Genomic DNA, 27,734 nt, shown 5'->3' with positions numbered 1-27,734 from the left:
TCTTAATGTATTTTTTTAGGTAACTAATTCTTTCTCTCTCTCTCTCTTCTTGTCCATAAAAAGAAACTATCGAGAGCAGAGGTATGTGATAAGAATATCTGAACATAAAACTGAAAACCAAAAGGTTTAAATCTTGTTATCATCTTTGGAATTCATACATACCGTTATAAATTAAGTTTACTTTTGTTTTTATGTTGTAGTGGTCATAAACTAATCTTGATTTTTCATGGCCTTGAAATGATCATTTTAGTACTGTTGCCGTGGAATGTGTTAGTTTAAAATGGATTTATCATTATTTAGTTTAATGGTTTTGTCATCCAACAAAACTATAATTAGTCATTCTTATTTGTGTTACTTTTATAGTAATATATATTTAGAAGTTGATTTTTTCCTACCTAAAACAAAATTCCTTTATGTTAAGGTGTCACCTTTGTTTACATTAGTTGATTGGCTTTTCTTCACATTTATAACATTTTCTTGCCCAATGATTTCTAAAGGAATTTATTTTTAGTGATTGTTGTTATTTTGCTAACTTTCATTAATAAATGATAAAATTTATATAGGCACAGTATTGTGATCAGGAGAGCATCTTGGCATTTGAGGAATCGGTTTTATCTCTGCATAAGAAATTTTTTTTTACAGATTAGATAATTGTACAGGTTTTGAAAGAAATAATTTGCATAGTAATAATCTCTGATTGCCTACTACACTATTTTTTTTTCAATAAAAAGCCCATAAAGTCAGGCACTCTGTTCATATAACCTTAAAATCTATGTTTAGCCAGCAGTGTCTAAAGAGATACAAAGCATTCATGTAATTAGGTAAAACTTGCCTATTTTTTCTAAATCTAAATTAGCCCATGTTGAGGTACACTCCTCACTTTTCACATTTAAAAACTTACAATTGCTATTAACTATTGATACCAAAAAATTAAAATATACTGGAAATTGACCATCTAAGACCACATCATATAGTCCTAGTTTTGTACTCAAGATGCCTATGCAGGCTCCTAACTTTTCCCACAATTGTAGGAAATGTCGGAGGCAGATTAGAAATAAGATGTAATAAATGTGACACTTTATCAGACCCTAGCCACAGCTTTCATTTTTTTTTCACAAACTAGAATTTTAAACTTTGTTCTTTTTCCTTCTATGTTATAATTTAAAATCTGTATAAGGTTTTAGCCATAAGTGGTACCCACAGGGTACCCATTGAGATCCTGGCCCAGTTAGCCATAAATATTAGAAAATAATGACCTTGCTCTGGAGTCACTGACTTCTATCATTAATGGAGAAAGTAAAACTGAAACAAAATTATTTAAATAAAGGAAATAGATTTCTTTGTGACACGTTTTAAACTCTGTGTCCAAAAAACACTGAAGAAGAGCCGAAGCTACTTATGCTTTCTGTTGGGTAGATGTTGATCAGTTATACCAGAAATGTAAATTTGGTGGCTTTCTTCAGTGAAAAATAAAATTATACTACAAAGATCAAAAACTGGTGATTTGGCTCCATTTCTGTAAGAATTAACTCTGCAGTGTAATTTAATATTGCTTACTATTTGAAAAGGAAAGCGCAGTGTCATAAATATGTAATGTAAGCAAAATTGTTATGGTGCTCTAAGACGTGTTCTCACCAGGGGTATTCTCCAGAATAAAGGAATTGCCCACATTACAAAAACAAATGGTAAATATGTAAACCTGAGCACCGATTTCTTATTCTAACTCAATATATGCATAGATACAGTTAAGAAATTTTTTGTTAGAAATCTCTTTTTTGTGCCTGATGTAATTTCATGCCTCCTGGTAATCCTGGGAGTATTACCAGTATATGATGAATACTGAGTCACCATTTCATCAATCTGGACACTCTTTGAAGTCTAGTTTATATTTTGAGAGTTGTCACTTTTCAGCAGGTACTATTTTTTTATATATTTCAGCACAAATTTTATTTATTTTTGCCCTTATGATTGTCTGAAACTTATGACTCTTAGGGTTGTATGAAAAGTGAAAGTGAAGTCGCTCAGTTGTGTCCGACTCTTTGCAACCCCATGGACTGTAGACTACCAGGCTCCTCTGTCCATGGGATTTTCCAGGTATTATATAGGGTTATATAATAATTGTTAAAATGGAGAAGCTGCAAGGAATGAACTTTAGCAGGAAGTTGTGAGTATATAAATATCTTCTGAAGGACAGTCTTTTATTAGAATGTATTTTAGTGGTTATAGAGAAGGTGATAAGACCAATGGACCAAAGCCTACATTAGGAAATTTACAATCACTTGAAAATATCTGAAGATATTCCAATAAAGATGTGCCCAATTCCAAAGGATGCCAGGGAATAGAAATAAAAAATTTGAGTTGCTTTTAAATTAAGTTTTGCTCTGAAGTTCCATGGTGGGAAGACCAATCTAGAATGAATCAGAAATCTACCTGCTAGTATGTGATCTTGGGAAATCACTTAAACTTTCCCCAATCCCGAATGCAGACAAAGTTCTTTGTAATCTGTGAAGCTTTCTAGTAAGGAAAGTTACTGATATGTGGTCTCTGAAGACTTTGTGTTTCTCTAATCCTCAGATGAAAGAGATAAGTAGGTATGGTTGTCCTTAAAGAGAAAGGCAGCATTCCTGACATGAGTGAGGACCACGCATCCTGGTGTGAAAGCATTGGTGAACATACAGCTTTGTTTTGACACTAAATACATATTAAGTATGTAGCCAGTTATGAGATTCTTTAATTAAGGATACAATGGCTCAGAAATGCCAAACTCAGCATAACTTTCAAATGACTGGAAATGTCAGGCAAGTAATTTTGTGAAGAAACCTGATAACCTGGTAAATTTTCCCACCAGAGAATGTGTCCCCCAGGTTTTCTTTATATTGATGGAATGTGTGATAGGTTTAATTTCACATCTGGCAAAAAGATTAGAAGCAAGCCCTTTTTTTCTTTTTCTTTTTGTTTATAAGCTGCCTAATAAAAGATAGAAGCCCATTCTGGGAGACAGAACTTCATACATGAATTATATCACTTTAGGCCTGCCAGGGTTGGCAACTTCCCTGGCGGTCCAGGGCAGGGGCCGAGGTTAGATCCCTGGCTGGGGAACTAGGATTCCAAATGCTGTGAGTATGGCAAAAATAAATAAATAAGTAAACAAATAAATAAATATAAATCTGCCAGTGTCATCTTGTGAAGGGTAGAGCCATGGGACTGAGGAGCCAAGGAGAATTCTTAGATATCGTCTAGTTAGAAGGATGATTATTGATAATTTTCTTTAAAATCTCCAGGAAAGAAGGCTTCCATCTATTTTTCAGTTGATGCTATTGTTTCTATTTTAGCATAATTGCTTTGGGAGTTAGCAGCTATATACTTTGCAATAAGAATTAGAAGTTTGAATTTTAGTTTTCAGGCAGTTTTGCAAATAGCAATAGAATAAACTTGGATTTATAAAGCATCCTTATTCAGGTGCAATTAAACTTGGATTTAATTCAAGTTAAATTGAATTCATTAAATTTGGATTTATAAAGCATTAAACTTGGATTTCATTAAATTTGGATTTATAAAGCATCCTTATTCAGGTGCAATATTCTTTTGTCTGAAATGAACATACATTAATGAACATACATAATATGAATCAGAATAAATAATTAGTTCATATCTTCCTGATCCATACCTTAAGCAGAAACCCCCTTCCCCATATCTTTCCTCTCTGTTACCCTGTTTTAGCCACTTTACTTTCTGCTTGTAAACCTCCCTCCTTTTTTTCCCCAAGACTTTCTTAGTTTTTTAGTTTTTTTAATATTATTATAGTGATATTCATGCATCTGTCAATGTGACTTAGTACACAGTACAAAACATTTCTTCAGACAGCAGTGTGACAATTCCAATAGCAGACAGCCCAGACACCAACAAAGCTTTGGGAAAGTGCCTCCTTCAGTCTTAAGGTTAAGACTTAATTTTTTTCATTATGATCTCCTTTTGAGTATGTGTAAGGATTATTAAGTTAAATATAGTGGTTCAGCAGACCCTTTAAGGAAAGATCAGACTTCTCTTATAATAGGAATCCTTTTTGAGGAAAAATAATTTAGCTAAATAAGTTTTATTTTCTTTTGGTTATTATTTATAGAAAAATTCACATGTCTAAAATATTTGCTTGTGATGTGGGAAATTTGAGGTAATTTTTCCATTATAAAACTTAGTACTGATCAGGCCACCTGATCCCAAAATTCTATGAAACTAGTAAAATTTAGGAAGAAAAGCATAAAGACTAGAAAAATAAATTCAATTTTAACACATTTAAAGCTATCAGTTACTTGGTCATTTATGGTCTTTTATAACAAATGATGAAGTAGTATTTTATTGATCATAGGGACCTGATATTCTCTATCTTCACTAAAGGTTAATCAGGAAGAAGTAGGTTTATAATAAGATATAATTGGATATTTAAAAAAGAATAAATTTCTGGACAGTGAAGGCTGTTAAATAGTATTAAAAGATCTTTAACAAAGTTTATCATCTGTTATTATTAACATTTTAACGCATTTACTGTGTGAAGGAGTTATATGCATTCTTTGTGGAATTTTAAGAAGAATAAAGTGTAATTTCTTTATTTCGAAGACTTCATGGTAGAGATAGAGAAGAGTCTAGTTTGCCTGGGATAAAAGCAAAGCCATGCCCCTCAAAGTTCACTGCACTTAAACTTTCCTTTCAACCCTTTGACTGAAGCCCATAGTTATGACATGTGTAGCATTTAGGATGTTTGTGTGCAGTGTGAAAGATGAACATGGACTGCAGAGAAATTACACTGAAGGATTTGTAAACCATGCTTAGCTAAACAAACAGGCAAAACCATTGAGCCCCATCCATTGTGAGAAGCAGTCCATTTAAGCCTGCAGTCTCAGATAAGTGAACCCTTGGTAAATGCCTGAATGCCAAAACCATGTAAAGAAAGAGTAATTTGGGTGCAAAGTCAAGTAAAGTCACAACTTGTATTTATTTGCTTTGAATTTATGGGCTTCCCTGGTAGCGTAGCTGGTAAAGAATCCACTTGCAATGCAGAAGACCCTGGTTTGATTTCTGGGTCGGGAAGATCCCCTGGAGAAGGGATAGGCTACCCACTCCAGTATTCTTGGGCTTCCCTGGTGGCTTAGTCGGTAAAGAATCCACCTGCAATGCGGGAGATGTGGGTTCGATTCCTGGGTTGGGAATATCCCCTGGAGGACAGCATGGCAACCCACTCTAGTATTCTTGCCTGGAGAATCCCCATGGACAGAGGAGCCTGGTAGGATACAATCCATGGGGTTGCAAAGAGTCAGACACGACAGAGCAAGTAAGCACAGCATATAAATTTGAATTTAGTAAACCACATCTCATCAGCTTATAAAAATTATCATTAAAGGTAACAGTGACAAAAATGACTTGTTAACCATAAAGATTATTATTGGAAATGTAATGTTAATGGGATGTTCTTTGGCATTCTTTTATAAGTATTGGTATGATACAAAAGGCAATTTTCCTACCTGAGGCAACTTACAAAACTTTGATTTTTTTTATTTTTCAAAAAATTGCTAGAGCATTTTACTGATAGGAGGCAAGACAGAAAATATGATTCCAGACAGTTAAATATCTCTTCCACAAACAGATATGTCATTTGTGTTATTAACAGTATAAATATGGGAATTACATATCTTTTCTATAAAATTAATGTTTCATAATATACTGGGAAAAAAAGATTACATTTATGATCTAAAGTCACAAATACTTTGAAAGAATATGAATCAAAAGTTATATTAATCCTACATACAAATCTAATGAGAAATTTGATTTCCTTAAAGGGGAGAGGTAGATCACACAAGTTAATATAGGTGCTTTTTGTTGGTTGTAAAATTTTATTAGCCATGCCTGTCTGGGGGTCATGCACTGGCAAAAAATCAGATTAACTACCAAAGTAGGAGCATTGACAAGGCAGTTCTATCTAAAGTTTTCTACCCTGTTCCCTTAGCAGAAGTAATAAAAATATGTTCCAATCTCAGTTAATTCAAAATCAGAGTGAATAGAGTCGGTAATAGTGCAGACTATGTAGATTTTCCCTTGTTGGAGATAAAAAATTGAGGTCATCCACCAGCCACCTATAAGTATCTTTCTATAGTATCAACAAGAATTCCATTATTTTTCAACTCTTTCTTCCTCTTGCTAAATTATCTTCCTTTACATATTCTAGTGTGCAGTTAACAGAATTACATTTTTGATTGACATTTGAATCTCTTTTGATTTCTTTATATTTCTGCTAAATGAATAGTGAGGCCCCAGATTGAATAGAGAATTCAAATAATTTATTTGGATTAAATTATAGAACAGTTTAGAAATCAGTCAGTTCTTTTAAGGCCAAATTAAGATCACATTTATAGTATTTAGAAATTACAAATAGTTTACACACCACAGTGAAAAAAAGGATACCTTATCTGGGCAAGGACTGTCTGTCTTGATATGTCTTCTTCAGCACCAGGGTTTTTTTTTTTGTTTGTTTGTTTTTAAAGACAAAATGGCAATTAACATCTCTAAGTGTAATGAAGTTATAGTGAAAAACCTCATCTTTTCATATTTTTCCCCTGAAACAAGGGTATATTCATCCAGATTGTAAAGACTTCAGTGATTGCATTTCTGACCTCTACAATTAGAATGACTTTAACTTGTCACATTTATTAATATTCTTACATGTTGTTATAGATTTGATTCATGTAGATCATTATCCCTACCTCTTTTTTCCTAAAATAATATTTGTATATGTCTGTGTTCATGTGTGTGTCTTGTTTTCTGACTTTGAAATGTTTATTATGCCTTAGACAGTTACCCCAGGGAGATTATGTAAAAAAGCCTGGAGATGGCGACTCTTTTTATAGCGACATTCCTCCTGGAGTCAGCACAAACTCAGCATCTAGTTCTAAGAAGAGGTCTGCTTTTCTGTCGCATTTTCAGATTTCTACCTGTTCCATCACACATTATTCCATTAGTCAGAACATTTCATTATTTTGCAGCAGGTTTGATTACTTCTTCCTTCTTTCTTGAATGTTAAAAAATAGTATCCTTTGTTCTTTGATTACTATACTTCAAAATGCCATATGCTCAGAACCAGTGGTTTAACAAATCAGGCCAGAAAACCAAACAAAAGAAAACTAAGCAAATAACAACCCTAAGTCTACATAGAAACTCCAGGATTTTTCAATCTTGCTCTTCTACTGCTTCAGAAACTACACATAGTATTTTATTGTATTTTAAATGGTGAGCTTTATGTCATGTTTGGTAGTCAAAGAAAAAGGTTACTGTCACGCTTCAGTAAAAGCAGTTGTTAAAATAAATTGGTTATTAATATAAATGCTGCATTGAATTTTTAAAATTTTAAATTTATCAAAGCTAAGCTTGCTGTGAAAAAACGATTGCTTCTCTGTGAATCATATATTTGAATATTATGATTTTGCCTTTCATTCCTGGAATGATTAATTCTAGACTTTATAATTTAGAGCTGGTTGCCAAATTAATTTAAGCATTTTTAATATTTGAGTTTTATAGCAGTCCAGATGGGGTTAGTATATTATTTATATGTCTTAAACTTGAAGGCTGTATTCTTGCTCTATGGTCTTAAGGGAAATAAGACCATTTAAAATTCTCCATGCTTTATAAATGCTTAATAAAATAAGCTGACAGAAGAAATAAATAGAATGTTTTAGGAAATGAGACCTTCATTCACATTGAAAAAAACTTAAATATTCCTCTGGAAGAGTTTCTTTAAAATTGTTGATAGGGCTGAAATGTATACTTTGGGCACAGTAGTTCCTTTATGGACTGAAAGGGAAATTGCTAGTTTATTGAGAAGAAACATGATCTCTTCTGAGGTTCTAAATAGAGTAATCTACAAAAATTCTGCAGTGGATCTCACTCTTTATAAACATCAGGAAAAAAAGAAATTGAAGGAATTAGTGAGATTTGGGAACTGCTGTGGAACTGTCCTCAGCATAAAGGATTTTTTTACTCAGATAACATAGCATAAATCTAAAGTTAAATTATTAGTCTTTGCATAAGGAGTACAGTTCTATAGAAGGATGTTCAAACATTTTATTCTTTTAATTCATTGGGTACTTTTTAGCTAAGAGAATGATCTTTTCTTAAAATCCTCACAGTATATATTTTCTTGATCAAATATTTAATTTTAAATCAAATCACATGGTAAATAAGTGTAAAAATCAATAGATTCCAGGAGAATTTCTATTGTTCTTTTGTACAAAATAAGAGTTACTTTATACTTAGCAAATGATGGTGAAAAATCTAGGGAATTACATAATAATTGTGCTGAGTTCCATTTATTTTCATTCATCAGTAGAAGGTTCCTTTTAAAATAGATGTTTTTAGCAATTAACTGGAATGATATATGGAAAAGATTTAAATTACAGCACTATTTTCTAAAGTACTTCAAGAAGAGCTTAAAATATTGATTTGAATCTTTACCAGATTTTAGCAAAATCTCAATGGGTTTTGACTTTTAAACACTTAAATATTGTACCAAATTATGTGATTCCTCCTAAGTATATGCAGTTTGTCAAAATGCTTTTCTTATGTGGTTCAAGGTAGGTATGTAAATTTTGCTTCTTGTAGACAATTCATTTAAAGATGGCAGGACACAAAAAGCAGAGGGCTTAATGGTACATGGACTTTGTGAGAGAAAGCTCCATGATAAACATCTAACTCAATTCCATTATTGGACAGTTAACCAACAGTACCATATTTGGGAGGGGGGTGCATATTAGTGGAGAAAAATGCCAATTCTCAGAAAATAATTTTATTGTTTAAGAAAACCTAAATATTAGGTTTTGATAAAGATTAATCTTTGATAAAGGTTAACCAGGTTCAACTGAGCAATTCTTATTGAAATCTCTTGGAAGTCCATGTTCTCATACTACTTGAATGGAAGCCATTGCTTTACAATTAAGAAACATCTATGGTGGGACCCCATTATAACTCTTGCTGCATGGATTATGTAACTGAAATATGTAGTGTATTTGCTCTGTGTGGTTCTTGGGAATGTAATTGGCTTGCACTGTATCCTGATACTTTTCAATTACAAACTCTTGTAATGGGGTTCCATTGTATTTGACTTTTCTTAAATTGAATGTTGTGTAATTCTGCCTTCTTCATGAAGACTTTCATGTTTTCTTCATTCTTTCATTTCAGATTTTTTCTTTCTTATTTTAATGCTCAGTAATGCTTAGAAATGTTGCTTACTGATTTCAAAACATTCATTTGATTATATTTTTGAACAGTATATACACATTTTCAATTTCAGGTCAAATGGACTTTCTCATTCTTGGAGTGAAAGGATTCCAGACACAAAACATATTTCAGACATCTGTGAAAATGGACGACCTCGGAGTAACTCTTGGCAAGGTATAGGGCAGCATTCTGAACCCATCTGTCCACATAACCTTAATTCTGTATTGTGTGGTGCCTGGTTGTAAAGACTTGTTCTTTTTCGTTAGTTCTTCAGCTCTTCTCCCAACAGAGAGGAGAACATTTCTTATGAGAGAATCCGGTTTTTTTTCTTGGTTGGGAAATGATGGGATTTGGTAGCATCAGTGCACTGGGTACATGAGAAGGCTGCTCTGAAAATCTGTGTTCTGGGCTGGTGCTGCTGTGAATTGCATTCACTTGAAATACAGTGTAATTAAACACACAGAAATTGTTTTTTTTTTTTATATTCAAATCTAGCCATAAACCATCTTTTTCAGGTAACCTGGGAGGCAACAGAAAGAAAATCAGAGGCAAAAGATTTAGACCTCGTTCTAATTCAACTGAGTAAGTCTGAACCTCTAATGGAAAAAGACCCTGCAAGGTCCTGTGCAATTAGTGTGAAATGTTAATTAAGCTGATGATCAAAGAACTGTAAACCATACCTCTGGGTCTTGGTTTTGTCTTTTTAATCCTTTTATTTATTTATTTATTTTGCTGTTTTAAAATTAACCATGGCTTTTCTCTTTTACATAGGCATCTCCGCAACTGTGCCCATACCAATACTCCCTGTTAGTGGGGGGTCTCACCCTCGCTGCAGGCTTTGTCCTCCAGTAACCTGCCATTGTGGTGTTTTGGTTCCGTTTGAAGGGAATTTTGATAACATTCCTTTCTTCTCATCGCCCGGGGTCCAGCCATTTCAGAGGGGTCACCTTTCCTCTCCCCAATATTCACACACCCTAGAAGCATCAGGGGGAAGTTTCCACCGTACTAGAGCATGAGAGCTGTTCGCAGCGTGAAACCACCGCTCCCAGGGCTTCATGGCCATCTAAGCATTCTCTCAGACTACTGGAATATGGGTCCCTTTAAAATTTTCCTTCTGAGAACATTTAAAAGGGTATTTCCCTAAACTTGCTCTTTAACGGAATCATTGTCACTGAATGCAACACTCTGTATTTTAAATGATAGCCACATTTTTTTTTAAGTCGGATGGGGTTAGCAGTTACATTTAAAGTCATTTATAATGAGGTAAACACCATCGGAGAAGGCAATGGCACCCCACTCCAGTACTCTTGCCTGGAAAATCCCATGGACGGAGGAGCCTGGTAGGCTGCAGTCCATGGGGTCACTAAGAGTTGGACACGACTGAGTGACTTCACTTTCACTTTTCACTTTCATGCATTGGAGAAGGAAATGGCAACCCACTCCAGTGTTCCTGCCTGGAGAATCCCAGGGATGGGGGAGCCTTGTGGGCTGCCATCTATGGGGTCGAACAGAGTCGGACACAACTGAAGCGACTTAGCAGCTTAGCAGTAGCAAACACCATACACTTTTAAAATTTGTCTCTCCACTTAAGAAAATCAAGCAAAACCAAGCTTCTTGGAACCTTTATCTCCCATCATGGAATGAAACACATCCTTGGTTTTCTTCTGGACCTTGCCACCTGGTTTTAATTAGCCATATTTTTTGGACCTACCTAATTTTTTTTGTTGTTGTTTTTACTTATGTCTCACTGCAGTGTTAGTGATTATTCCCTGGATCTCTATTGCTTCTTCATGCCTTAATACTTTAAAAATCTGAATAGCAGATATTTGTTCACTGCCTGTCAGAAACTCACGTTAGCTTTTCCATCATATACCCTACCTTTTTCAGTCCAGGACAATAACATTGCCCTGAAATTTGGAGCTTCCTGCTGATGGTATTGTCTTGTAAGTGGCTTGTCAGTTTACTAGAGGATATGTTACCTTAGCAACGATAAATAGGTTCCAGTGATACCATTGCATGGTCCAGAATGGCATCATAGAACTCCATCACAAATAACTACTCTGTTAGAGTTTATCTTATACATTCCCAAAGCGCTTGAATGCTTTAGGGCTCATCATGGATAAACTCTTGGAATGTTGGATTTGTTTTGCATGAGGTCACCTGGTAAGAGCTTCTTAGCTTATCTCAGTTGCTCACAAGAGTACAGGTAAAACTGCTGAATGTTCTTCAGAACTTCCTTTGTGTAACTGTGTAGTGCTTTAACAGTATTTCCTGTAACAAGGCTTTGAAAACTCCTAAGTGAACAACCACCAGATATACAATATTGTATTAAAGCTATGAGTTTAGGACCCAAGGAATACTTGGTGTTTAGTGACATTTTCTAGCAAATCACTTACTTTTTAAAAAATTATTTATCATGCAACAAATATTATGATACTGTAGACAGCCCTTGAGAAATCTTGCCTGTGAGATAATTATTATATTTAATAAGTCATCATAATGGAGTCATCATTATGAAGAAGTATTAAGGATGCTCTCAGATTTTTCAGACTTTCAGATTTGGTTACATGACCCATATAAGCTAAATGGAACCAAGTTTGTGAAGCTGACCACTTCTCACATTCTCATATACCTTATTGTCCAGACACTATGTTTTGTTTTATTTTTCTTAAAAGAAATCCTAACACATATCAGGAATTATGTCAAGTTTTTTTTAATACTTCCCATGTTTATTAAATAATTGCAATTGCATCTGATATAACAATATCATTTGTGTGACTTATAAGAGGAGCAGTATGACCACAGACAAACATATCTTTTAAATTTTTTTTAGGTTAAGAGTTACTATCAGGTCCATTATTTCAACATGCCCTTTAGTATCTGATCATCCCAAAGGATGATGAAACATGAGTTCATTAAAGAAACCGTGCACCACAAATGCATACTGTGCTATAAAACATCCTTGTTTATTGTATTGTTTTTCCACTCAAAGCTTTTGCATCTTCCTCACTGTTGTACATGATGTAAAAACAAAAGGTTTTTGGCTTAGACTTTGTATTATATATTGTGTTTTTACAGGAGGGAGCCCCAAGCACCTGAGCCTGGGCACTCCCTCGCCCAGACAGTCCCATCCCAAGGCATAAGCTCAGGGGGCTCTGACAGCCCCCAGACAGGGAGTCTGGATCACAGGTCAGTCTCCACCTGCCCCTTCATTCTGGGCTGCCACTTAATCTCCCTCCAAGTCCCTTCCTTGGCTGAGAGCAGAGTCATTTGATCTCTGACTGACCCCCAACGTCTGCTCAGAGGTGCTCCTGGTCCAGCCAGCACTGGCTAATTTTCCTCTGCCTTTCCATTCTGGAGAACACAAAGGGCTCTCCTATCCTGTTGAATGCTTTTTTTTTTTTTTTTTTGCATGTTGCGCTACAAGCCAAGTCAAGCCACATAGGCAGATGCATCGCAATGTGATGAAATCTCATCACTGTAGCCAGCATGACCTAGAGATTATTAGGAGGCCCACTGTGAAGACACTTTCATAGGCACATCCCCAGAGGGAATCTCGATTGAGAGCTCTCTTCAGTGACCTAGCGTGAAGTGATCACAGCTTTCTGAGATGCTCCCTGACACAGAGAGAAAGGCCTGACATGTGCAAGTCAGGCCACATGGCTGTTTGTTTCTTGGAACAGTCATGGCTGTTCCTTGGAGCTTCTAAGATTGACAGTGAAAGGAACACACGTCTCCTCCTTGAAGTGGCCGACTGCCCGTGGGTGACTGAGTTTGCTGTGCGGCTATGTTTCACCCAGTAACAGCTGCATGGGCTTTTTCTACAGTTTCCCCAGGCCAAAGCATTCACTAGCCTTTATGTGTGGCTGCACTTGCTTTTTGACTTTTTTCTTTTTGTTCAGAGTCTTAGTGGAAATCTTTATGCAAGTTTTAATTGGCTATCTCTGTCAAAAGCACAAGTTGGCAATGATTGTGGCTAAAGGCAAAAAGAAGTGTGAGTTGTGCCCAAGTCGGACGCTATCTTAGCAAAAATGGTCTTGTAAGCATGAAAAGCAAGCAAGCCCTTCCCTCAGGAGGGAACTGACGATGTTATTTTGTAGTGTACATTGGTTATAACTAAAAAGGAAAGGGAAACTTGAGGGAAAGCACTTTGGAAATATAATCTAATATTGTTTGTATAACTGTGGAAATGTATCTTGATTTAAATGTATCTACCGAAAAAACCCCCCAAAACTAAATATGGAGGCAAGAAGCAAACTTTAACCACAAAAAAAGCAGTGTATTTTATAATTTCCCCTGGTTTGTTTTGAAATAACTTTAAACATTTTACTGAGTTTAAATCTTCATTGTCTATGGTATCTCTGGAAGTTACCTTTTAAATGAGAAATCTCAGTGTAAAATTTCCAGATTCTTCTGTGACTGAATTTGTTGAATCTTTATGTATTTGACAAGGACATATTCTAAGAGGGTGTGTTTTTGCTTGGCTTCCAGGGTTAAAAATCAAAAGAAACTCTGGAAAAAAAATATAAAACCTCTTGTACTCATAATTTTAACATCTTCCTTTGTGCAGTAATTCTGATGGAGACTTTGTCAGATCCATCAGGAAAATGTTAGCTAAGGTCATTATTATCCTCTGGCAATCACTCACCCAGTGATCAGACACTCAGAAGGCAACTTCTGAGGCATTTCCTACTGGAAACATGAATGTGAAGTGCACAAAGGGGAGGAAGGATGGAATGGCAGCTGCACCTAAGTTAAAACCCACCTCAAGATCATGGAGGCCTGCTGGGTCCATACTGTGTGTTGGGGCTCCAGGATCAGAGGAGTGGGCCCCTTTCTGCTCATTATAGAGCCAGCTGGATCACCTTTCTCCTAAACTCCAGCTTGGGATCTGCTCTCAGGAATGAGACAGAAGCCATGTAAAATCTTTCCTTTCATATTGGAAAAAGAGCTTGGCTTCTTTTAATTGTTCTTGGGATGTTATATTCTGAAACACCAGGTTGGAATTGCAGCCATCTGAATATTTTCAAAAAGGCCCATTATCATTTGAAAGCCAAGGAGACAAATGAGTGGTGGCCTGGAAAAAGCCTTTGGAGGTGGGTGAAGGGGGCTGTGACATTATTCTGAAAGAGAGTTTCTGATTCACTTTGGGAAACCACTGGAAAGGCTTTCCCTGAAAAGTTGAATATATGCTAGAATGCCTTGAGCCTTCTTGTAGCTGAGTTAATTGTCATGTTGTTGTACAGACTGCCTCATAATCACCCAGCATCCATCCTGGTTTATTTGCCATAGTCACTTGCATTTAGAGGGTGAAGAACATCCTTGCTAAGCTTGTGCTGTGTATTTTCAGATTTTCTATCTTGTTCTGCTTTCTTTGTTCCTTCCATTGCTTTCTGCAGGTATTTAAACCCATGGTTCAAAAGAGACTATAATGTAGCTAAGTGGGTAGAAGATGTGAATAAAAACACTGAAGGACCATACTTTAGGTATTTTATAAATTAATTTTATATCCTTTTCAAACTCTCCCAGCACATACAAATACTGTTGTGTGACTGGTTTTCTATCTTGTATCTCCCAATACAAGTTCCCATAGGTGGAAAAGGTTCTTGTTTATTTGCTGCCTTTTGACCTCTGTTTTTGGCTTCATGAGCAAGTCTAGTTCTTTTCTGAATGTTTCAAATGAACATATTTGAAAGGGTTGCCATTTAGTGCATGTCCCTATCACCATCTTCAGCTTTTTAGTAGCTTTCTCTTCATGTTATGCTATGTAGTGTTCTATGGGCATGAAGCATACTTTCCACTAATAAAGCAGCACTATTAACCTGAACAATTTAATTTCTAGAACCTAGCAGTTTCATGATGCATTTTTCCTACTTACTGCCTTAAGAGTGCATAGTACATACAAAAACTCAAGGAAAAACATGAAAAGTAATGAAATGAAATGTAGTAGCATTTTACTTTTAGTAAAAACAATTATTTGATGGAACTTGAAAATTATTGAGATACTATTGACCACAAGAGAGAGTATGGAATGTGATGAGGCTTTGTTTGTTCAGTACAGCCATTTGCTATCAGAGAAGAGCTGTGCTGAGAAGGGTGTTAAGGATTCTCAAAAAAGCCTCTAAGGAATTTTTTATTCCAGTAAGAATGTTGTTGTCTAACCCTTCAGGTGGAACCAGGAAAAAGGTCAGAAACATGATCTTGATTCACAAAAAAGCAGACAGAGTATTCCTCTATATTGGAAACTAGCAAATTTACTCAATTCACTGCAGCTCAGTTAACATTAGAGGTCAGCGAGAATTTCCAAGAGCTCCTAATGGCATTTTTCCTCTCTTTACAATATCAAACTGATTTCCTGGATGTAAACATATGCTTCAAATCTGACAACTTTGTGGACAACTAATGTAAAGAAGCAATATAGACTCAATTACTACCGCTTCGGAGCATAACTTCAACAGTTAGCTTTCAGATTCCTTATTGCCATGACTTGGATCAGCATTGATCAGATATCAAAATACGTATGTGTTTTCAACTCTCAGCACCCATACAAGGTGGACTTTCTCTTCCAGTGTACCATTTAGTTTAGACATGTATAGTTTGAGAAAATGATTAGACCAAGCTGCATTTTAATTTGATCCATACATTTGCATATAACTCAAGGAAAGCATAACCCTGCTTGCTCACAAAAATATCTCCTGCTTTTATACCCCATCTTCCCCCTTCTTCCCTGCCCCTCTGCTAATACCACTTTCTCACTGAACTTCATGCACATACACTCACATTCAAACATCCCACCTCACCTGTAGCTCCCAAGATGGCCAGCGTCAGCAAGACAGGTAAGATGATTTTGAATGTTATTTGGAATCTTGGCTCACCTGCGGTCCTACTTCTCCTTTCTATTTTCCTCAGGCTTGTGGGCAGATTATAACTTGTATCAGCCATGGAACCAAAACACAGCAACACAGTGACTTTGGTCCCATACGGGGTAGGGCTTCCATGACCTAAATGGACTTAGCATTTTGGTAACACTGATTTGTGAAATGGTACTCCGGAAGAGTTGATTCACCTCCCCTGGGTGAGCTGAGTAGTTTATGTGGCTCCCAGAGCAGAGTTCACATTTCTTAAAATCAGCACCCAGGTCTGCCCAGAAGCTGCATGAATAAATGCAATTTGGATGGGGGAATGCTTCAGCTTCCCCCGTTGCACGTGCAAAGCTGCAAGGGCAATGGTAGAGGGTTCCTTTATCTCCTCTCATGATGAGACGTTGGTCCCTACAGTGGATAGTCACACGAAGAATGCCTTATTAAATACATATGTATGTTTAAAGGCTAGATAAAATTTAGTGGAGGGTTATAAGTTAACTGTCATATGGGGGTTAATAAGCATTATGCCCGTAAGACCTGAAAGTCAACCCAGAATTTTTGTGGAAGTGGTAAATAATTGAGATGTTCCAGGGCTTAGAACATGTGATACTAACACAACAGAGTGAATTTCATCCACTGTCCGTCCACACCAAGCCTCACATAGGAGACCCAAAGGCTTATGCTTTGCCAACCCTATGCTTATTAAGCTCAGGTCTGCTTCGTCTGCCGCCAGGTCATTCATTCAGGATTACCTGCCAAAACCACCAATGAGGGCAAAGGTCACTTTATTAATCACCCATGTGGTGTGGGGTTTGTGGCATCAGTGGGGACTCTGACTACAGCACACTGGTCCAAAAGACAGTCTAGCATTGGAAAAAGAAAAATGGTATCTATATGACTCTGAAGAGCAAAGCCAATGCAGGGAGATTTTGAGTGATCAGACTGCTTTGCTTGGGCTCCCTTACCCAGTTCTTATATGACAGTATTTGTTCAAATTGTTGTCAGTATATATTCAGATCATCACAGAGGAGCAGGCGAGGTCACAGTGAGCGCATTATCTTTTCACAGCTAGATCCTGGAGCAGTCCGCTGGTGACAGTACTCTACCAGCTCTTGGAAGGTTTCCTTGGTGTTGTGTGCTATCCACTTGATTACTCACTTCATCCGTGGTTTGTTAGTTCTTTTCCGTGATCTTGTGGAAATGTAATAACTCTGGAAAGAAACTAATGATAATAACTGTCATGTATTGGGTGCCTGCATTGTTCCTTTATTTCTCGCAACATCATGATATGTAGGCGTTCTTATTTCCTTTCTGTGTATGGAGGACACTGAGGCAGAAGAGTAACTCGAGGTAACACAGCTAGTAAGTGTCAGAACCCAAATTACGAGCCTGGCTCTGACTCAGACATCTGTTCCTTTTCCATCAGACTCCTATAACATTTGCATATGAACACAGCCAAGTGAATTAAGGGGTGGGCATGTGTCCCACGTATGTGTGACTGGTTTTTGCCTGTTCTGAGGGACAGAAGTGAACCAAGATTGGCCTTGTCTGTGGACAGAAGGCAAACCCAGAAGGTCTGATGTAGCCCTCAAATACCCCACAATCCATCTGCACATGGACATACCTTCACAGTGTAATTCTCAATGGCACCCATTATGATTATGGGTTATTATGGCTTTAAAAAATGCAGTAATGATAATGGTTAGCATTTGTCCAGAGTTTACTTTGTAAGGTGAATGAGCTGGGTCGGTGCTTGGTTTTCGGTGGAAGCCAGATTGGAACCTCCAGGCAAGTAGCCAGGTTCAGAAAAGTGCCTGGAGGCGGTTTTGAAGAAACATTTTTCTTAGATATTTGTGAAAATTTTGAAGTTTGTTTTCACTTTCCCTAAACGAACTTACCTTACCTTGTTCTCTCCTCTTATTCTGACCCCCGCTCTGGTGCTCTGCGTCCCCCAAGAAAGTCCCCTGATGCTGTCACACACCACTCAATCCTAGACCTGAAGCCCCTCGCGCCTGCTAAACTGTGCTGCTTGGTTTCTCTCCCTGTTAGGGTTCAAAGTGTCAGTTAAACTGGTGTGTTAACCTGAGAAGTGCTAAATGTGTAATTTCTTTGAGGTTCTGGAGGATACCTCTTTGTTTTTAACTCATTGTTGGCTTTGGCCAGGGAGATATTTTAAGGGGAAGCTGGACTTCCAGCATCCTCATTGGAATGGCCCTGTGTATATACAAAGCTGGTCACTTGGAACCATGACCAAGTGAATGGCTGGCATGACTTTGAAGCTATAAGCCAATACCTCATGCTATGGACACACATGCACACAGCAACATGTTAAAAAGATGACTGGGTTTGTATGATCCCCTAAAGTAAATGAGATTTAGTTGTTTGTGTACCTGACTCTTCTGAACTTGGATGTTTTATCAGTAGTGATTAGGCTAAAAATCTGAACCCAGTTTAGTAGCCTTAATTTTAGAAGGATGTATTTAAAATTTAATACAAAAGTATATGCTCATTTTGAACATACTGAATTTATTTCCTAAAGATCACAGTCCTATTTGAAATGTTTTCCTAAAATTGAAAAAAAAAGCAAACATTAATTTCTGAATTAGAAAAAGATACAGTAGTACATTGCTTTAATAATACTTTAGAGGATTTGCAGTATTTATATATTCTTAGTTCCACCCATCTTCTCTTCAGTGGAGAGCTTTACTACAAGAGGCATCAAACAGTTGCAATATTCTGACAGTTCACATGAAGGACCATTTGGTCCTGGACATTTTCCAAAAATAGAGGAAACAGTAGGAATTACAGATTAAAAGTAAACTGAGTCATTCTTGATTCTTAAAATTGAATCAAATCTCAGGATTTGTAGGAAAAATTATTTCCAAACCTTAACTTGAATTCAGTGTCCATAAAATAGAAACTGACTTGAAAACTACAGCAAAACCAGAGCAAAGAATAATCTGTGGATAGGAATCAAAATTTAGAATCAGGGAGGAAAAGATATCTTTATTTGATGCAGGCAGTACAGTCAAGCGGAGAAGGCAATGGCACCCCACTCCAGTACTCTTGCCTGGAAAAGCCCTGGATGGAAGAGCCTGGTGGGCTGCAGTCCATGGGGTCTCTAAGAGTCAGGCACGACTGAGCGACTTCACTTTCACTTTTCACTTTCATGCATTGGAGAAGGAAATGGCAACCCACTCCAGTGGTCTTGCCTGGAGAATCCCAGGGATGGGGGAGCCTGGTGGGCTGCCGTCTATGGGGTCTCGCAGAGTCGGACACGACTGAAGCGACTTAGCAGAAGCAGCAGCAGCAGAAGGCTACCCCACCACTGACACTCACAGGCTAAATCAATCACTCACAGCAGGTGAGATGCACCCTGCTGAAATGAGTCCCAGGTGCTCCAGCACGGAGGTGTAACCACTTCAGTGATGTGGGTCATTTCCACCTTGTACCAGGAATTGAGGAGTCATGGATGTGTAGTGGTAACGTTTGTGAAATGGGTAGCTACTGCTAAATGATCATGCCTATTTTTCATTGACACAGTATAAGTTGAGGTTCTTCATTTTCAGCTGTTTTTTTTTTTTTTTTTCACTTTAAAAACAAAATAGCAGATATGGGCTTTTCCAGTGTGCTTTGCTTAGTCATGGATATTACCACTGTACATGCTGAATAAAACAAGAGCAGTATAATACACCAAGAGCTCATGCACATTTTTCATAGGGAATATCTCCATGATGAGAACACATGTTCCAAATAAGAAGAGTTTTTGTTGTTGTGTTTCAAAATTCCAGTCATTAAAGTGTTGCCCCCTTTTCGACATGACAGTATACCCTACATGAGTTATCAAGATCTATGTCCATGGCTTAGAATCCTCCCCTATACAGCTATGATGATTGTAGGGACTAATCAGACCATTTTTTATGTTCTCATCAGACTCTTTGTTTGGCTGGAACTCTGCACTCCTTACCGCTTGCATGTTTACTAATCTGTTATTAAAACCCTCGTATCTGCCTTTGTTCTGTCACGACTAACACACTGGCCTCTGAATGCATGAGTTTTGTATAAACTGGTGTGTGACTTAGTAACTAATAAATGTATCAATTGCATCATATTTTAAGATCTTAAACATACAATTGGAATTACTGTTCTAAAAAATTTCTACATTGTCATAAAATAAGACAGACTATTAATACGTTGTACACTTAATTTACCATTATGAGCTCTTAGAATATTTTTAATCTCTCCTTCATTTTAACTTTTTAAAACTCTGTTTAAAAAAAAAAAAACCTCATTATTTGCTTTCTAGCTGAGAAGTATGATTCTGTGTGCTAAGATTTAAACAATCCATTGCAGTTATGAAATTAGGAAGATAAACACTAGCTGGCATTCCAGTGTTGTGAATGACAGAGTATGTCCCAGTAGTTAAATCTTTGCAGTAGTGGCCTACGAAAGTAGATATCAGAGGGTTCCTTCTGAGCCCACTTTTCAGAATTTGAAAAGATTTTAGGTAATTACATAATATGTATCTCATGTGTTCTCAACGTCTCAGGACTTTATCTCCTGCCAAGTCTCCTTCTTCGTCAACTGGGTCTATTGCTTCCAGCAGAAAATACCCTTATCCAATGCCTCCCCTTCCTGATGAGGAGAAGAAAGTGAACCGACAAAGTGCCAGGGTATGTGAGAGCTTCTTCCATCCATATATTAACATCCTCAGTCATCATTTATTTGTGAGTCAATATTTTAAAAGAGAGAGCCATTTTCCCTTTTGTTCGTAAGAACATGAAAAAAACTGAGTTTGAAAAAATAGATGATTCTTGGGGCTTTTGGGCCCAAATTTGTTTAATTACTGATGAATTTAGAAGTATTGGGCATGTATTAATCATTCACTTCTTTTTATTTATGTCTTTTGTTATTCATCAAAGTTAACATATTACAATCTGGAATAGATAAAACAGAGACTGTATTTTGTTTTATCAATTTTTTCATATACCTGGAAACTTCTAGAGGTTAAGTAAACCAACTTTATTTCCATGCACAGTTTGCTTACTCAGACTTCTCACTGGCAAATAACACCCAATAGGATTTAAGGACTAGCATGAGATGGCTGGATGGCATCACTGACTCGATGGACGTGAGTCTGAGTGAACTCCGGGAGTTGGTGATGGACAGGGAGGCCTGGCGTGCTGTGATTCATGGGGTCGCAAAGAGTCGGACACGACTGAGCGACTGAACTGAACTGAACTGAACCCATAACAGGAAATCAGATCAGTGTCTTGGGAATGGGCGTGGAATTTAGATGCAAGGAAAGGAGCCTTGAAAATCTGTAAGATTAAGAGTATAACAAAGAATATAGTGAAATTTAGCAAACTTTTATTTAAAAAAATTAAAAACATATTTGGAGTTTACTATTTTTATAAAAATATGATTCACCAGAAGTTTCATAGAAATACTAAGTCCTCTTAGTCTCACAACATTCCCAAGAACACTTCCATTGTGCAAAATATGAAATATAGTTGAGTTTAGAGAGGCAGACCAGCCCTCAGAGACTAATGTAAAAGAAATAACTGAAGAATAATTACCTTTATTGAAGTACAGGCCCTATTGTGGTTAGTTATGTTGTAACTTTGATCTTCTCGGAAATAATTTTGCAAAAAATTAAAATGAAGCTTTAAAAGCCTGGACAGATTTATCTGCTAGTGGGTCCCAGGTTCTTAGGCTTTTTGGTTTCGAAAGATATTTCAGAGCCTCTTAGATTCTGAACTTAAATTACAGGGTTCAAGGTAAACATGGATCATTTGAATTTTAACTTGATCAACTCAGAATCAATAAGAAAACATAACTTGTTAAGAAGTGATTAGATTACTATAATCAAAAAGACTTTAAAAACTATCAGTGTTTTACTAACCATACAAAAAATTACCTACATATGTTAAGATGGGAAATGGTAAAAGATGGAAAGAAAAAAGATAACTCAGATTCTCATCATTCAACTTTCTGTCTCTAAAAAAAAAAAAAAAAGAGTTGTAGGTAGGCATCCAGGTGTTGGTGACATAAGTATGTGGTAATGAAACCTTAGGTGATGTCATTCCTTCCCTCCTCAGGGAATTGTTGAAGTAGAACGCCCCACATTTTCTCCCTGATAAACTGTCTACATCGTTGTTTCTTCTGTCTAGCTGGGGACATTCACTCACCTGTTGTCATGCTAGGGTGTGGGTTTTTGGGGATGTTCCCATATGAGAGCCCATGGAAATGACATCCCCACTCACAAGAAATGGCTGGCCCGTGGCCTTATCTCTAGGCTGAATGGGGTGGCTGTGAAGACTGTAGCCTTGGGGACATCGTGTGAAAGGTCTGCTTGGTTCCATCCGCTGTGGAATGGTCACATGATCATGGAGCAGATCCCTACAGTATAGGCAACCCCTATCTCTGGGATGTCTTTGTGGGCTGTGGACAATGTAACAAGCAGATCTGTCTGTCAGCAACCCCTCTGTTACAGCCATCCAGATATGGCCAAGGTCATGCCTATTCCTAAAAGCGATGGCTTGGCAATTCTTTGCTCCTCTTTCCTCACTGGATTAATTGTGGCCTTCAGGTTTTCCCAGTGTCGTTCCTTTGCTCTTCTCTTCTTTATGTGAGCTGTAACTTAATATTTAATCTTTTAACCATTTGTGAAGAAACTGGGCTCACTGAAGCTGAACTCTTTTCTACTTTGCACCATCATCTGAGCATCAATTGAGATCTTCTCTGCCTCAGATGTCATGCACACCTCCTGGCTAACCATTCATTATAAGTTGTCTCCATCAGCAGGTGTCATCCATAGCAGAGATCCTCACAGTTGGGAGATTTGGTGTCTTTTTTTTTTTTTTTTAATGAAAAGGACATATAAAGCAGACCTAAAAGAGATAACAGAATATTTCCATGAAGAGTCAAGAGAACATATTGAGAAAATCTGTAGAGAAACGCCCACTTAGTTCCTTAGCTGTTTCTCCTTCTCCCCCACTCAGAAACCCATTAGGTATCCTACTCTGATATGCCCCAGGTCTCCTGTAAAAATGGAATTTGGACGGAAATTGGATGCAGCTGATATCACCCTGGTCTTAGCTTTCTTTATTAATGTCCATAGTAATGATACCCAGATCATATTTCCTGGAAACATTTTTTCAGTTTGATTTATTTTTTCTTTTTTAAAAATTGGTCTTCCTTCTCTGGTGAACTGAATGGCACTTCTCTTTGATCACGCCAAGCTTGTTTTCAGTCCATTAAGGCAATTACTGAACATTTTAGAAATTATATATGAATAGGGCTGCTGTAAAGAAATGGTGGCAGAGGCCCGGAGAGGGAAGAGATGAGGGAATCAGGGAACTGACATCCTGCCCTGGATGCCTTGTTCTACTCTGATGTGTCAGCTCCTGAGAGCGGCTATCGTCTAGGGGATAGCAGTGGATTTGGAGCATATATAGCTGACCACAGGCCTAGGGCAATGATTTTTAAGTGGGCAGTGGTGGTACTAATGGGCTCATACATTCCTAAGGCCAATAGTTCTCAGCTTTGACTGAACAGAATTGTCTGAAAGACTTTTAAAAATATGCTGATGCCTGAGTTTCACGCAGAGTGATTTAGATTCAGTTGATCTGGTGTGCTGTCTAGGCTATGGAATTTTCAAAATGTCCTCAGATCAATGAAATGTACAGCAGAGTTGAGAACTACTGTTCTAGATGACTGTATCAGAATCTTGGGGAAAACAAGTGTATGTGTAATTTAAAAAAATAATATTTTAAATTATTCCTCTTGAGATACCATATCTAATTTATTCACAATTTCAAGTAATCTTAAATGAGGCTGTGAGGGTGTTTTTTTTTTTTTTTTTGTATTAAAAGGGGGCCATTGTTAGAAGGCTGAGACTCAGGCTTAGAAGAAAGAGAGAGCTAAAAATTAGATTGTTTATTTTATGTATCGATAAGACTTTACATTCACAATCACATCAGCACAGATGGAATCACTGAACCTTTTTCATCATTGTGGCTCAGACTGCATCGGTTTCTTGCTTTCACAATGTGAAGTTTTGCTTTTCTCTGTTGCAGCTATGGGAGACATCCATTTAAGATCAGCTGTTTACATGTGATACATCGAAACTGTTTACTTCAACTTTTATACAAACCCAGCCTCATGGAATCACTGCAAATCTATCTGCTCTTCAGACAATTCGAAAACATCTCTGAGAAGCCACAGAGGAGAGGAAGCCAAGCTTCACATCTGGATACCATTTTCTTTTTGTCATTGGCTTAGGATTTAACTGAACCATGAAAAGGACTACTGAAATGTTACACTATAACATGGAACAACAAAGGTCCTGGTATGTTAATGGATAATCCGCATGACAGATATATGTAGAACTATCACTAAAATTAACTCACATGACCCAAATGTAGCAAGTTACCAAGGGACAATAGTGGATTCAGAACTTGACATTCTGAAGCACATCCTCATTGTAGAAAGTCAGTAATGCTATGTGCATGAAGCTTCTGTTTCTTGTTTTCGACATTTAAGGAAACAACATCCCTAATAGAAACTAGCATGCAGGGCTAAGGCATATAGGATTTCTTCTGCAGGACTTTAAAGCTTGAGAGGCCGATATCCCATATGCTAACTGTAAACATGTATTTTTCTTTTTTCTTTTTTTACTTTTCATATTTATATCAGCATACAAGGACAATTGTACATATGTAAACATTTTAAAATTTAAAAAAAAAAAGCAGCTGTTACACACAAGTGTATTTTGCCAAATGCCTAAAAACAATCAGTCACAGTCACGTCATTGTCATCCATCAGCTGTTCTTTAAAGATTATAATCGGACGATGTTGTAAATACCGTGATCAGGGCTGTATGTGTGTCTCCCCTTAATTGATGTTTGTCCAAACCATGTGCTAGCCTTTTAAAGTGTGCACAGTCTGGAGGTAGTTTTATTGAACAAGAAAACAAAATGTCCAACCAAACTTAGGGCCTCCACAGCTTGCTTCCTGCCTCCAGGCGCTCTGCTGCCTGTTGGCTGGCCCCTGGGGATCCTCCAGCAGGTCCATCTTCTTTCTGGGGGCTACAGTGCCTGCCTCAGCAGCTGTTCTTTTTCGGTACCAGAGCACATCTGCTAGTCTCACCCCAGGGGGCCTGTGAGCCCCACAGCAGTGTGTCTTGCTGAGATCAAACAAGTGCACCAAAGACGCAGGAGACCACGGCTGCTGATGCGTTAGTAACTCCCACCTTGCCAATACTCCAGCCCTTTGTGGCCGAAACTTTTGTTCTTTAAAAAAACTTTTTAGCCACCCTTATCTGTGATGTGAATGACTTGTTTTAAAAAAACAACTTTTACACAGTTTATTAAGGGTATTTATCATCAGTGGGATGTGAGTCCCAACAAGTCATTCTGCACTGATTTGTAAATAAGACATGGACGGTTCTACGAGGTGGGCTGGGAAGCCTCAACAGGCCACAGAGGCTTCAAAGAAACCGAAAACCACAAAAGTGAGCAACTGTGAAGTTACCCAAACAGCTGGCACGGGGAAGAATCTGATGTCCTGAACTATTTTTTTTTTAATCCATAGAAAAGTGAGAAATCTATGTTAAATCCCCCTCTTTAAAACCAAAGTTCCATAGCTATCATCATGCAGCTCTATCATTCTTAAAGAAAACTTCTCTCCAGAGGCTAACTTAGTGAGCTCAGAAATGGATGGGATCAATCAAATGCTTCAATGGGAAGAGTACTTCTGAATTTCCTTATTTTCTTTCCTTTTTCTTGAGAGGAATGGAATCTGCAGACAAGATTTCAGAAATATCCTGTAAGTTTGATCTCTCCCAGTAGTGTCCGAGAACAAAACCCATTTCATCTCTTAAGTATAATCATCTTGGAGTCCCAAACTGAAGGGCCCCATTAGAAGGCAGCATTTTCTACTCTATCTGTTTATGTCTTCTATAATGGACCTCTCTTCTGAAAGTCTGAAAACATTTGTAAAGCAATTTAATTATCCCAAATGATACCGTATAAGCAGCATTTTTCATGACAGGAAGGGATGTGATTGTCGAGACCACAATAAAATGATCCATCAGACTCAAGTTTGAGTGGGTGTTGGGTGATGTTGCCACATGGCTCAAACTAAGGACAGCAGGGCAGACAGATTTAAAGATGTAGCAAATAAAGTGGCTTTTGACCAAGATCACTTTAATGTGCACTGAATGTTTTCTGGTACTGAGTGTATAAAAGCTAATGTTAGAAGTTTTATTTTGACTATAAAAGAGTTTATAGATTTGAATGTAAGGTACCTCATGTAAATATGCTTCCTAGTTATGGTTACACATCCCTCATTTGAAAGAATCCACAAAGGATTAGCCATGTAGTCAATGAATCCCTTTTACCTTTCTCTCTCTTTCCTCATCTTCTCAATTTATTTTTACATGAAGATTATTATTTCAAGTGAAAATCATTATTTGTGCCTTTGGGAGACATGGTTGCTCTAGACGTATACAGTTTATAGTCATCTTCCTCGATAATAACCTTCATATGGAACTGAATGAAAAGTGTTTCGTTTGCAGAGAGACTATGATTTTATAGTACTTTAATGTTTTATTCTAGATTCTATTCAATCTAGGAATGTATAAACATCCTTCCAGCCATCTGCAGCATTCTTTGACACATATATAATTTCAGTGGGGAGTAGTGAGAATTCCCTATATGGGTACTCACGGTTGGCGTTCTAGATGTATTGAATCTAAATATTTATGACTGTTCATCCACTGAGACAAAGAGAATGGAGCCATGGCAGTAAACACAAGCACAGCATTCTTCTTTTTTTTTAGTATCTATTTTGTAGAGGAACTTTGAGGCCACATAGCAGTCTGCATCATGAAACTAATGTTTATACCCCTCAGTCAACTATAGGACCATTATGAAAAGCAGAGAAAAGCAAATTTTGGCTTTGTGTCCCATTGTATGCCTTTTCCCTCTCTTTCTAAAGTTTTGTGCATAGATAAGTCTTCAGATCGGACAACTCTGCAGCCTAAGATATTCAATCTATCCATAGTCATTACAGTGTAATATGCTCTGATTTAAAGCAACACAGGGTTCTCCACTAAGAGTGTCAACAGAGGTGTGGTATCATGGAGCCCTGAAGGAACTTACTAGTCAGATGAACTGGCTCCATGTTCAGCCACTCTTTAGGGAGGAAGTGGTGTACTCTTCCGGAGTCTCCCAGTTAGAAAGTGGCCCGCAGGCCACAAGCAATCTGTGGAAAGGGATAAACTGCTCAAACATTGCAGCATTAGGAGAGCTCGCAATATGTGGTTGCTGTATTTTTTTTTTTTTTAAAGAAATACAGTGCTTTTCCTTAAAAAAAAAAAAAAGTTGACTAATAAAGTAAATGTAAGGTTAAAATGCCAAAGCTATTTTTCAGCTTGATATGTAGGTGCTTTAAGTGATACTACAGTTTCTCTCTCCTGCCTACTGCCCTGCCCCTTGCTTTGAAAAGGCTTTCCAAATTGTGTTATTACATAAAGTCAATCTAGCATAGATTTCTGAGTGTAAGATTGATAGGGTTTCTAAAAGAAGTTGCTGAAAAGATAAAATCAGG

The 27,734-nt window shown here is 37.3% G+C and overlaps 1 protein-coding gene across 10 annotated transcripts in view; it reads left to right on the top strand.

Moving 5' to 3' along the window:
- Positions 1-27,511, top strand: part of ADAM22 (ADAM metallopeptidase domain 22) — a 235,085-nt gene extending 207,574 nt beyond the window's left edge. Inside the window, exons 26-32 of one of the 10 annotated variants that reach the window (XM_027539325.1) lie at positions 64-81; positions 6,837-7,031; positions 9,329-9,429; positions 9,771-9,837; positions 14,655-14,741; positions 20,668-20,791; positions 24,200-27,511. In XM_027539325.1, coding sequence (XP_027395126.1) covers positions 64-81; positions 6,837-7,031; positions 9,329-9,429; positions 9,771-9,837; positions 14,655-14,741; positions 20,668-20,791; positions 24,200-24,220 — 613 coding nt within the window. In that variant the 3' untranslated portion in view covers positions 24,221-27,511. Of the gene's footprint in view, positions 1-63; positions 82-6,836; positions 7,032-9,328; positions 9,430-9,770; positions 9,842-10,026; positions 10,586-12,333; positions 12,445-14,654; positions 14,742-20,667; positions 20,792-24,199 lie in introns of those variants that run through there. The other 9 variants (XM_027539326.1, XM_027539332.1, XM_027539328.1 and 6 more) reach the window with 9 other exon arrangements.
- Positions 27,512-27,734: the final 223 nt, after the last annotated feature.

The sequence above is a fragment of the Bos indicus x Bos taurus genome, chromosome 4 (genome assembly GCF_003369695.1).
Source record: "Bos indicus x Bos taurus breed Angus x Brahman F1 hybrid chromosome 4, Bos_hybrid_MaternalHap_v2.0, whole genome shotgun sequence".
Taxonomy (NCBI): Eukaryota; Metazoa; Chordata; class Mammalia; order Artiodactyla; family Bovidae; genus Bos; species Bos indicus x Bos taurus.
The sequence above is the reverse complement of the archived record's forward strand: the minus strand, read 5'-3'. Positions and strand labels throughout refer to the sequence as shown.